Source organism: Tenrec ecaudatus, chromosome 2 (genome assembly GCF_050624435.1).
Source record: "Tenrec ecaudatus isolate mTenEca1 chromosome 2, mTenEca1.hap1, whole genome shotgun sequence".
In the NCBI taxonomy this organism is placed as follows: domain Eukaryota; kingdom Metazoa; phylum Chordata; class Mammalia; order Afrosoricida; family Tenrecidae; genus Tenrec; species Tenrec ecaudatus.
The window spans coordinates 48370156-48383529 of record NC_134531.1 but is presented as its reverse complement, the minus strand read 5'-3'; the positions used below and the strand labels follow the sequence as shown (position 1 = coordinate 48383529).

General features: G+C 40.5%; 1 protein-coding gene across 2 annotated transcripts in view; it reads right to left on the bottom strand.

Annotated features, from left to right (window-relative positions):
- ITGA1 (integrin subunit alpha 1) overlaps nt 1–13374 on the bottom strand; it is a 203102-nt gene that overhangs the window by 106155 nt on the left and 83573 nt on the right. For both annotated transcript variants that reach the window (XM_075541021.1, XM_075541022.1), the window contains exons 3-5: nt 3972–4084; nt 1199–1287; nt 965–1076 (exon numbers count right to left, since the gene is read on the bottom strand). In XM_075541021.1, the coding sequence (XP_075397136.1) occupies nt 965–1076; nt 1199–1287; nt 3972–4084 (314 nt within the window). The remainder of the gene's footprint in view (nt 1–964; nt 1077–1198; nt 1288–3971; nt 4085–13374) is intronic.

The following is a 13374-nucleotide window of genomic DNA, read 5'->3' as shown; positions in this document are numbered from 1 at the left end:
TGGCAGAGACTAATTTTCAGAGATGAACTGCTATGATGCAAAGGAGGGGGCTTATCTTTCATGAATAGTTGGAGAAAACCTGAAGTAGCGCTTAGAAGGCTCAAACACACACATCAATTAAAAACCATCTCTATTTCATTTTCACTAATGTATGTCAAGTGGAGCTCTGGTGACACGGTGGGTTAGGAGTTGCACTGCAAACCCTCAGGTCAGCAGTTTAAAACCACCAGCTACTTCAGGGGAGAAAGATGAGGCTCCCTGCCCTCATAAAAAGTTACATTATCAAGGGTTCATGAGGGAGGGAGGGTGGGGGAGGGAGGGGAAAAATGAGCTCACACCAGTGGCTCAAGTAGAAAGAAAATATTTTGGAAATGATGATGACAACAAATGTACAAATATGCTTGACACAATGGATGGATGAATGGATTGTGATAAGAGTTGTATGAGCCCCCAATAAAATGATTTATTTTTTTAAAAAGTTACAGTCCTGGAAAACCCCAGGGGCAGTCTAGTTTGTCCTGTAGTGTCCCTGTGAGTGAGTTTGGGCTCTAGGGCAGTAAGTGTGGGTTTGGGGGAAGTATATGAATAACTCTATTATATAAAAGCTGTCTTTGGAAACCTCAACCTGGGCCTCATGTCCCAGTGTTAATTCTGTGTTTATTTCAACCGTGACGACTTTCCACCAAGGGCCACAACCTCTAAACAAAGGTGCTGTGACAGTTCTAGCTCTGATTTTTTAAATATGATTTTGTAAAGGCTATTTACACTAAGATCAATTCCCCAGATAGCACCGAGGTTGGCTTATATATTGAATTGGCAAAGCACAAGTTACCTAATTTGGTAATGCTGGTAGCTGAGGAATTACTTTAAGCTTTCTGGTATGCTTCTGTGCAAACTACCAGTATGTCTCATTCATTGCTGAACGCTTTTGCAAACATACAAAGACATGACATGAAATCGGTACCTTGAACGGGGGCAATTGAATTCAAGACTTGAAATGAGGGGCTGACGTCAGAACAGATCCCAGTAGTGTAATGTTGATGTCCACATTTATATGCATATAAGGGCCCACATGCCTGTGAAAAAGTGACAAGAACAACAACAATATCGGATTAGCAATCTGATAACAGATTCTCCAAAGACGTATAATGATAGAATTCCCGGCATCGTTGAATATTATTACTCATTCCTTCCTTACCAGAAACCCTCCATTTGGGTTGGTGACTAAAGTTGATCCAAATGTCATGTTCTCCTTTACTTCTGTGACATTGGGAATTGATGTTTGAACTAAAAATAGAACACATTTATGAGGATGGAAAACAAAGTGTCTTCTCATTAACACATTCTATTTGCTTTGCTCAGACTTTGCACATTTTTCTTTTGGTTCCACCAAATAGCCTTCAAAGTATTATTAAGGAATATAATGATCAAGTTAAGGCCAAAAGGCTGGCTTATGTCCCAGACTCTGTGTTGGGATCAGAGTCTCAAATAGTTTTGTTGAACTGTAAAAGAATGCAGAACTAGCAGAGCAATGAGACTGTGAGATTGTTTTTTCACACATTTTTGCTAATTAAAATAAATAGAACACTTGGTCTCACAAGTTTGTCACGATAATATCATCTTCCAGACTTCATTAGAAATGGCCAACAATTTCTATGCAGGAGGCGCAGGGAGGGGAGGAGGACACCAGAAAGAAAAACTCAAGTGAAAGTGGTTTGACCTTTCCTTTTAACATCGTGGGGACATCGAATGATGTCCTAATAATGGGTTACAAAGAAAACTAAAGCTAGGTCAGAACAGTGGGTAGTAAGTTTAGATAAAAGAAATACATGAAGGCAGCATATTTGACATCTCAAATAGGAATGTGAGGTTCCGAAATATGCTAACTGACGAAAATTAGCAAGAGGTTTTTCATCTACTCCCATTAATAATGTTAAAAAAATAAATTAGACCACAATAGCAAAGGCTCCCAAACCCTATATATCAACTGAAGGAATAGAAAGTGGTACAATTCTGGTTCAAGACAGATTTATCTATTTTTTATGTCAAGGATTTATTCTTACGATAATAATATATAGAGATTAGAAGGAGAGATTCCTGAAGGGTCAGCTTGACTTCGTAATCTGAATGTTGGTCTTTGCCCAAGAATTTAGTCTGGCTTGATTAGAATGCATGTAGACTGGGGCTACTATCTAGGCAACTCTCAAATCATCGGGGTGCATCTTTTATGTCCAGACTGACCCAGAGTCAGCACCACTGAGACTACTAGAAACTGCATTCAAATTGTTCTCGATATAGCTAAACCTTGAGATCGGTTTCATTCTCCATTCAAGCTTCCAGGCAGGGAGACGGAGCTGCCATCAGAACAACCCTCTTGCAAATCACACCCAAAAACCAGGGAAAAAGAGCAGCAGCAGACGGAAAAACTCCCTGAGGACATTGGAAAGGAGTCAAAACCAAGCAGAAACATGATGGCAGTCTAGACGTGGAATAAGAGATTGGCACTCCAAATTAAAATATAGTCTCACTACCATTGCGTTGATTCTGACTCACAGCAATGCTACAGGACAGGGTAAAACTGCCTCTGAGGGTCTCTCACACTGGAACTGTTTAGGAAACAGAAAGTCTCATCTTTCTCCCAAGGAGCAGGTGATGGTTTGGAACTGCTGACCTTGCGATTAGCAGCTCATCTTATAGCCACTGTGCAGCCAGGATCCCTACAGACATTGGAACAAGGCGAGTTTATTGTCTTTGTAGGTTTTTGATACATTTTTCTCCCCTGAGATAAGAGTACACACAGTCTTACAAATAGAGGACAAAGATAGGCAGCAAGGGTAAACGGAGAGGGGGTACACTCCAGAAGGGAGGGCCATGGAAGGAGAGTTCTAATGTATGCATCTCTAGTCTGTCTAAATATCTGGAGAAGCTGAAGTGGTGAGTGCTCAGGAAAGTATTCAAACAATCTGGCTAAAATTCAAAGAACCAAATATAGATTTCAACTGCCCTCTGTTATAGGAAAGTCAATTTGAAAACTGGGTTTGGTCAAGTAAACTACATGTTAAATCAAAACAAAATAAACAAATAAATAAGACAATTGAAGGACAAAAAACGAAGTCTGAAGTCTTTTTGCTTACAGTTCAAAAACTTAATCTAAGATTCAAAGCCAAACTAGTAGATTTATGGAAAAATGAGACCCAAACTGAAAGGAAAGGTAATAAACGAAAAGTGACAGATAGTCTTGATATTAGTTACAAGACAAGAATGCTACCGTGGTCATGATAACTACGCTCGTGGATTTAAAAGGAAAAAATTCAGAATGAATATATCAGAAATTTCAGCTGAAAAAGAGGAGGTATGAAAATTATAGGACCAAAAAAATGAAAAAGAGAAAATAAGCTTGTTAGGCCTAAATGTCATTTCCAGGGTACATAACATTTTGTTTGTTTGTTTGTTTGTTTGTTTGTTTGGGTACATAATATTTTATAGAACATTGTTAGGATTTTAATTTCTAGGTTGTTCTAATAGTATTTGTAGTTTTCTAATTATAGTGTTGTTTGCATTAAACCTATTCTAAGGTTTTGTCTTCTGTTTTCTGTTATCCTCCTTTCAAAGGTATATTTGCCTATTACAAGGCTTCTTGTACTGTTTCCTTTTAGAATTTAAATACTCATATACATTTTGTGGAGGGCCTGTGAAGAAAAAGCCAGCGTGGTTCACAAAAAGCGCCTGAGAAGTAAGGGAGTTAAAAGTGATAAAACCAGTAAGAGCTGGTACAAGTGTGAGTCCTCGACGGTGAGTTTCTAAATCCAGGGGAGAGGGGTGCAAAGACTGATTCCATGTGAATCGAATGACAAGATGTGAAGAAGGGTTACAAGAGTGCTTCTAAAGTTATCTGTGTTGCTTGATTTTTTTTTCCACTTAGAAAACTGGGCAGGATTTGACCCCATATTTCCCTGTTTGACTTTACCTACCTGGTAGATCCAATTTTATACAAGGTAGTGATTCACCTCTCCCCACTGGACACTTATACACATCTCCAGTTCTGTTCTTGGGTTGGCCCACTAGAGGAGAACCAATCAGCACCCTGGAAAATAAATCACTCCATTAACATCTTGAACTATTAGAAATGTTTTATTTTACCAGCAGTTATCCCAGTAATGCCCAGAGGCATAATCAGACATTCATCCTCCCTTGAGAATTCAGATCAGATGGAGACTTTGACTGCTCCCCACCATAGGAAAGTCCACGTGGAAATCGAGCGTCGTCAAGTAAGCTACATGTTAGAACAGAAAGTTGGGATTAGGCAAGGATACAAAACAGAATCTGAAGTCTGTATAATTATGACTCAAAAACATAGCCTAAGATATTATCACAAACTATGAAAAAAAGGAACAAAAACGTGACCCAATCTCAAAGGAAAGGGAACATGGAGGCAGTCTTGATATTAGAATGACAAGACACGGGTGTTGAAGTGGCTATGATAGCTACGCTTGTGATTTTTAAAAGTGGGGGGAAAAGGCAGTCTGCTTTTTCCTAAAGCAGAATGGTTGGGATTTTAAAGCCGAAAAAGAAAATAAATATGAGGGAAATCTCAGAGTAGCAGTCATATTTCTGCTTTGTTAGTTTATATCACTGATATTGGGGGGGGGAGCTAAAATGATCATTTGCTGTTGTTTCGGTGCGCCCCTATGGTAGTTGACATCGTACATGTGGCTGTGTACAGGACATTTCCCACGGGGAGATGCTAAGTTCATAAAGAAGTCAACAAGTACAAACATTTGCCTGACATCATTTGCCAACTTAGAGAAGGCGGAGCATTCACAGGCTACTCAGTCATTTGCCTGCGGGCTGCCTTTGCGGGGGCCTCAGTAGCAGCCATTGCTGCCTTTTGAGGGGCTGGCTTTTTGTATCTGCTTCCTCGGCAGCCCTGAGAGCCTGTTCTCATGGGCTCTTTCTGACTCCAGGCTTCTGATTCCGCTTGGCCATTCTATCAGCAAGAGATGCACCAGTGATGGCCCTCTGGAATTTGACTGCAAGGGGGGTTCATTTCTTTTTTCATTTCTTCTGATTGTCCCTTCTGTAGAGAACAGTCCAGTTTATCTGCGGAGGGTTCCTCTTGAAAAAGGAATGCCGATTTGCATCTTGCTTTAAGAAATCAGAAAACCTTTTCATTGGTCCTGGCATAGCACCTCCTGGGTCTGGGGGAAATCTTGTACCTGCTAAAATTGCACAACTTGACCTTTATGGCTGCGGCAGCAGAGCAACAGGAATGATGGAAAAGAGTCTGATGCATAATTTCATATTAGCATGTGACAGTTGAAGCAAAGATGTCACCTTGAGGACTACGGCGTGCCCGAGCAAACAGGGAATTTTTAATCACCTCCTATGAATGCAAACAACGGACGATGAGTAAGAAATAACCAAAAAGAGAAGATGGATTGGCATGATGGCATTGGCAAAGATTATGAATATACCATGGACTGCCAGAAGATGGAACAAATCTGACATAGAAGTTGTGAAAAAAGAAATGTTCTGAAAAGCAAGGATGGCAAGACTTTGTCTTACATATTTTGGACATACACGTTACCAGGAAGTAACAGTCCCTGGAGGAGACATCATGCTTGGTGAGGTAGAGGGTCAATGATAAAGGGATGGATGGATACAAGAGCTGCAGCAATGAGCTCAAACATGGCAATGACTGTGAGGACGGCACAGGACTCAGTAGTGTTGTAAATGGGATCGCTATGAGCCACCATTGACTTCTTGACAGCACCTAACAACTACAGTTAGTTAACATTTAAGAAATAGGGCAGCTATGCAGTGCAGTTTGAATTCACCGTTTGTTTGCACAACTCCTTTCAATATATTTAAACCATTGCAACAATGGGCTCCAACGTGAAATAATTGGGAGGATGGTGGGAGACCAGATGGTGTTGCATTCTGTTGTGAATAGATAGGGCTGCCATGGATTTGAACCTACCTCTAACAATAACATGTCTGTGTCACCATTCTAATGCTAATGAATTGAGATGGTTCATTTAGCTCCAACGAGCCATTAAACAAGGTTTCCTGTAATAGCTTCAGAAACAGAATGTAGTTAAGTGTTAAGGTTTTTGGGTAGACACACACTGTTGATTCACTGATGGTGAAACGGTGCCATTCAATGGTTCTCATTGGTAGCAACCAAAGACTGACTCTAAGGATGTGTCATCGACATTGTACTTGAAATTGTCTACAATTGTATGAATTATTTCACTGAAGATATAGACAGCATAAAGGTATTTCTTAAGTCATCAGATGTACCAATTGAGAATTCAGAGGTATTGCAACATTCTGGAACAATATGCTTAACCCAACTAAAGTTTAATAATAAGCTATGTAAATGACTTCATTTAACTGTAAGATTATATACTTAAGTACAGAATGTAGGAAATCTCAATAAAAATCCATGTGAAAAAAGACATGGGGGATTCGGGTAACAGCAAATTAACACAACTCAACAGGATACTTGAGTGTCAAAAATGCTAATGTGACCTCAATCTGCATTGCTGGAAATAGATGCCTTGAAAATGCCCCTCTGTGCTCTGCACTGGTCAGACTATGCCGAGAATGTCCAAAAACTATGAGATACCTAGGCACATGAAATGTATTTAGGAGACCATGTCTTAGATAGTTAAGAGCCTGGTAATTTTGCCAGATGAAATGCTTAAGGAAAAGTGGAGATGCTCAACATAAAGAATAAATATCTGAGGAAGAGTTGAGAAGTTGAAAGTACAGAGGTGCAGATGACATTGCATAACTTCCTTTTAAATTCAAATATTTGAAAGTCGGTCATGTTGAAAGGAGATGGGATTTACTTTCTCTGTGTGATAGTTATATAATCTAGTGTCAATCTGAAGATTCAGAATGAAGGGGTGGAGTCTAGCCTTCCAATCAGATAGTAGCTTGATTACCTCATTTGGAGGTGCTAAGGAGATAAACAGCTTTTTGGAGGCAGGACACATGTTCACTCCATGTGAGACATCCCTGTGGAGAAGATACATGGAGAGAAGCTGACGGAGCCAGACCTCTGGAATCAGAGAAGCCACGTGGAAGCCCCTGCCAGCACTGAGATGCTTATAATGCCACTGGATCCACAAGACTTCCCACCCACTGTCCTGTGATTTTCCTGCATTTGGTGTCATTGCATGTGTTTCATGAGTCAGAAGAGGATTTTATACATTGGCATCAGAGATCTGGTTTAATATCAGGCTTATGGACTTGATCTGGACTGGGCTGGGATGTTTCCTCAATATTCAGTTGTTCTTGTATACCTGGATTTGTTTTTCTAGTCTACCTGGACTAACACACTGTGGGTCCTTTGAGCAATGTTTATATTAACAGAAATAAATTTTATAACAGTTGTATGAGCCTCCAATAAAATGATTCAAAAGAATGAGAGAGTATAGGGGTGGAGTCTAGCCTGTCAATCAGGAGATAGCCAATGAAGCCTCTGTGTGGGCATGGCCTTCCCCTGAGGATTCTGGGAACGCCTATATTTCCTTCGTGGAGGCAGAGAGGCTCTCTCTCTCTTTCTCTCCCTGAGCTCACTCCCTGGGAGACATTGTAGTTGACAAGATACATGGAACTACACTAGTGCCCTGAGCTGGAGAAGCCACATGGAGACCTCTGCCAGCGCTGTTGTTTACAACACCACTGGCTCCACATAACTTCCCACTTACTGGTCTGTGATCGTCCTGCATTCAGCATCAGTGCATGTGTTGCGTGAGTCTGAAGAGGATATTATAGATTGGTATCGGATGTATGGGTTAATATTGGACTTATGGACTTGATCTAGACTGAGCTGGGATATTTTCTCAACTGCTCTTGTATATAAAGCTCTTTCTTATACACACACACACATACACACACAACAATTGTAAATACTTGTTGAACTGACTTTCAGAACCAAGTTTTGATATAATTTCTTTGAAAAGTAATATATAAAAGTGATATAATAAAGGAACCATAATAAGGTTCATTCCCATAGCTCATAATTCATATGTAAGAAACTCTTTCCTAAACATCCTTCTTTTAAAAATAACCTAACATAAGAGGGGAAACATCTTGTATAATAATTCTCATTTGGTTGTTATTAGGTCCCATTCCTTTGGTTCTGACTCATAGCGACCCTATGTCCAATAGAAAGAGATGCTGCCCGGTGTCCCGTGCCATCCTCACACTAGTTCTGTTTGAACCCATTCTTGAGCCACTGTGTCAACCCATCTCATTGAGGGGCTCGCTCGTGTGTTCGGACCTTCTGCTCTACCATTCATGATGTCCTCTCTCAGGGACTCATTATACTCAGTGTTAAATATAATAAGGAAAGATTAAAAGTCATATGTTCAACAGCATGATATTTCTACTGATGCTTTTCAGTTAAAGAAAATTTGGTAGTTAAGACTGTGTGATATAATGGAAAATGGTTGTTACCTAATCTAAGGTGAAAATCAAAATACCGAATTACATTCAATATACTCATTATACTAGATGACAAATACTGGTTTACTGCCATGTATTACGTCACTAATCCTCTATATGAGTGTTGCAAACAAACATGCTGAAGTAACATCCTGGCCTTACCACTTTCTTACCTGTATGGTTTATGACAAGTCAATTACTCTCTGTGTATCTTGGTTTCCTCATCTGTAAAATGGCACATAGAGATGGATAAGAGCACCTTTTAGATTTTGCTTAAAGCTTAGTGCGAGGAATGAACAAATAAATGTGCCATTAGATGCAGAACAGATCTGAACTTGGTGCAGCAAAAGCCAAATTCCAGAAGCAAGAAAGCATCCCATGCCTTTGATGAGTACAAATAGTTCAGGAAAGCTGGAGAAAAATTTGAGGTTGGCCAAGTAAACAGGGTCCAGATAAGGAATGCTCATTAGCCTTCTCCAATAACTGGATTTATCATCCAGAGGAAGAAGTAGAGGACCATTGCCATTTTTACCATTGGATGTAGCATGATCAACTCTGACTTATAAAGTGTATTTTCTTTCCATTCCCTGAATAAAGGTTAAAAACCTGCCATCATATGGCTACGGACTCATGGAGATCCTATGGGACAGAGTAGAACTGCTTCCTGTGAGTTTCTGAGACTGTAACTTTTTACAGGAGAAGAAGTTCCGTCTTCTTCTGTGGAGCAGCTGGTGGTTTCAAACTGCTGACTTTTGGGATCGCACCCAATGCATAACCACTCCACAGGCAGGTCTCCTTATGAAGAAACTACAGAGAAGCAAAATTACATCAGAGACAAGGCTTCCCAAAGTAATGGAAATGAGATAAGAAGATGTGAAATAAGATTGTGGAGTGGAAGGATAACTCATTCTGGAAATGCATAGGACACGGGGCAATCTTAGTTCGAGTTCTCCCACAAGCAGATTCTGAGACATTGATTTGGTACAGAAAATCCCTTTGGAGGTCATCCCAAGAAGACATATGAGAAATTGGGGAAATTTTAGACGTAAGGAAGATCAATTTAAGATATATTCATAAATAGTTCACTTACATAGGCCATTGGGCTTAATCTTGCTCAGGAAGCTCTCAGAAATGATGCCGACATGTGAGCATGTCATGATCATGGAATAATGGTCGCGAGCCTAAATTAACATTAAGCATTTCGAGGAATACGGAGTAGGAAGCAAGCTGAGGGATGACCTTTGGGGAAAACAGCACTTAAAGGAGGAGTGAGGTGATAGTGATTAGTGAGGAAGAAGGAGAGCCAAAGACAAAGGTGTCATAGGAACCAGAGGAAGGAAAATTAAGAGTGGGGGTGGGGAGGGTACCGTGATTGTAAACATGTACAGCAGACTTCAAGTAGTATGGCTAAAACCCAGGGGAATCTCTCTCTCTCTCAGTCACAGAGGCTTTGGAAAATGTTTATACCATGGATAGATGATATGCCTTCCAACAGAAGAAAAATGCCAACAAATCAAACCCATGCCATCTAGGCAAGTCCAACTCCTCGTGACCCCAAAGAACATAGTGAGCCGCGCTATAGTGTTTCTCAGGCTGAACATCTTTATTGTCTCATCTTTTTCCTTCAGAGTGACTGGCAAGTTTGAATCATCAACCATTCCATTTATAACCCAATGATGAACACACAGTACCACCAGGGATTTAATTTCTAAGAATCTATCATCTGAGTCAAGTAAATATATATGCATAGGGAGAACGGGCAAGTTGGAAACATGTCACATTAACTGGAAAAATCTAGTACAATTGGTGAAAAGACACAGGTAGCCTTAGTTTGAGTTCTCCCACAAGCAGATTCTGAGCCCCAGGGAGCATGTTAATAGCTCAGTTATTGGGGATCGTAGGGAAGGAGCAAAGGGAGAGCTTGCATAATTCAGGCAAAAGAGTGACAAACAGAAAGGACTGCAGGAGGAGGACAGGAAGCTCAAGCGGCTGAAACACTGGCTCAAACTTCCCTTCACAGTGGAGCAGGGCCAGTGGGATGGGTCAACAGTTGACTCCATAGGAATGATCAGGAGCTTAGATTTGACCTCTAGGGCAACAGAAAGCCCCCGAAGCATGGTGATATTCTGGAGCTTCCTCTTACAAAAAACAAAACAAGCCTGAATTGGGGTCTGTGGTGTCCTTTGACTTAAGTAAAGGCTGACGTGTGAGACTTCAGAGCGTGATAAGTAGTCCAGGATGCAGACAGGGGTGTGGTGGTGGGGACAAACTTTAAAGAATGGATGACTATGGCGTATGACATGAAACATTTCTGTATACTTCTCCAGGAGCTGACTGACAGCTCTGGCAGCAAGCATGGAGAGATCTTGAAAGTACATGTATTTCACCACCGTCATCTTGAGAAGGGTTTACTTTTCCCAGGCTGCGTAAATGTGACAAGATCCTAAAACAGTATCAACCAAGGGTTTATGGAATTTCAGGAACCTTCAGTATTCTAAATCTCCATGAATTTTCTCTCTCATTTTTCCCCCATAACAGTTTTGACACGTGTTAAAATCTAACAGTTTATTACACTTGTTTCTTTATTTTCTAGTTCCTGCCCATAGATTATAAACTCCACAATGTTTGTCTCTGTTCACTCATATATCTACAAAGGGGCTTCAAAAAGCTTACGGTAATATTTCATAATCTCTTAATTCCATTCGTTCCACCTACTTTCTGAAGAGCCCCGTGTCATTCCTAGGACCGCAAGCTTGCTGCCATCGCGTTCATTCAAACTCATGGCCACGCTGACGGGTAGAGAAACACTGCCCTGTAGGTTTCCAGGAGTGGAACTCTTTCTGGGACAAGAAAGCTGCTTCTTCCTCCATGGTGTGACTAGTAGTTTTGAACTACTGACCCTGTGGTCAGCAGCCCAATTTGTGACCCACTATTCCCTCAGGGTTCCTTCTTAGGAGAATACCAGAAACATTCTAGGCATTCAATAAGCATTTATTGAAATGAATGAATGAATGAGTCAAATACTCTAAGAATGTGTTGACAGGCCTGGGAATTTGAGGCTCATATATCACATGCTGAAATCTTTTTTCTCCCCCTCCTGTAGAAGCCGGCTGTTTTGCATATGCAAATGCTATCCATGCCTTTGCATGATATGAGTAATTTTCCACAGATCAAGTTTTGGGGGGTGAAAGAGAGAGAACTAGGTGTGAAGTCAGAAGGCTGATATTTTATGACCTGGTCCTGGCACGTACTTGCTACATAAAAACTTTGTTGATTCATTCTGCATGTCTCAATTTTCTGTCCAGACTGAAGACAATAACAATAGCTGCCCAAACTCAAAAGATCAATGTCAGATGCAAGGCACATTGCTTTAGGAATTAATGATATTGGTACTTTAAAGTTTAGTGCAAGTTGTTTATAACTCATTGTGTTTTATTTCCAGGAGAACTTGCTGAGTGTGCGTGGTATCTTATGGTGCTTTGTCTGCTGATAGAGAGGACTGAAGGATTTACTCAATCACTTTACAGATGTCCAGAGAAACACCTAATGAATGCAAGCTCATCAAAGTCAGAGACCTGCTCATTCTCACACGCAAAAAAAGTGCCAATTATCATAATATTTTGTCAGCTGGGAGATTGCTGATATCCATAACAGTTATCCTCTCTTTATGGACATTATTAGATTTATTGGAAGAGTAGCTGTTCTTAGACTTCTCGGTTAAGTATTTATATTTTATTTCCTCCATCCTATCTACCCACATCCCTCTTTGAAAAAAGAACAAAGACAGGGGTATCTTCTCTTTGCCGTATTTGATTCATCGTCTTTTCCCTTCTCTCTAAATGTGTAGTACATGTTGTTTTCATGTGCCACTGGGTCCGTTTCAACTCACAGTGACCCCGTGTACAACAGAAGGAAACACTGCCTGGCCCTGGGCTGTCCTCACAACTGCTCTTCTGTCTGAGCCTATCCATGCAGGCTCTGTGTCCGTCCGTCTTGTCAAAGATCTGCCTCTTTCCACTGTCTGGCTGCTTTGTCAAGCATGATGTCCTTCTCCAGGAATTTGTCTCTCCTGACAGCAGATATTGAATACAGAGATCAAATCATATCAACATGCTAAGCACTTCTGCCAGTCACTTAAAAAATTACATAGATGGAGTGTTTGGCTGTGGGAGGTTTATACAGTTATCTCATCGGCATCCGTGCATTTGGTCATGTGGGGTAGATGCGGGGAGAATGAGGTGAGCCAAAGAAATGACAAGTTTAGCAAAGAGAAAATGTCAATTCCTAAAATCATTCTAAACAATGTTAAACACTGTGTAACAATTTACCGGAAACAAAAAAGGATATTCCTTTTAAAAAATCATGTTTCCCTTCAAGCTCAATTAGATTTTATTTCAAATACATTCATGGGGTTCTGATAATGGTGGCTGCCCCAAGGGAAAATCCCCCTTTCTTCAAGAGATTTCATCTCCACATCTTCTCCTTTGGGACCTTAAAATGCTATAGAACAACATGGATGGAAAATTCAGCTCTGGTGCAAAAACAAAGGATAAAATATATTACTATTTAATGAAATTTGGGTGTATTAGAAAGGAGCTGGGTGGGCCTAGTGAGTTTTGTGTTGGGCTACTAACCTCAATGTAGGCAGTCCCGACTCTGCAGCCACTGTGCAGAAGAAAGATGGGGCTCTGTACTCCTGCAAAGATCAACAGCCTCAGGCACCCACAGGGGTAGTTCTACCTTGTATTCTACAGGGCTGCTACGAGCCAGAATCAATTCAGTGGCAGTGAACTTGGAGTAATGGGAATATAGATAATCTAAACTACTTGCCTCTTTTCTAATTTTTTCTATTATCAGAAATATCTGACCACTTCTTGTTTTACAAATAAACTATGAGGATCTCAGATGATGTGA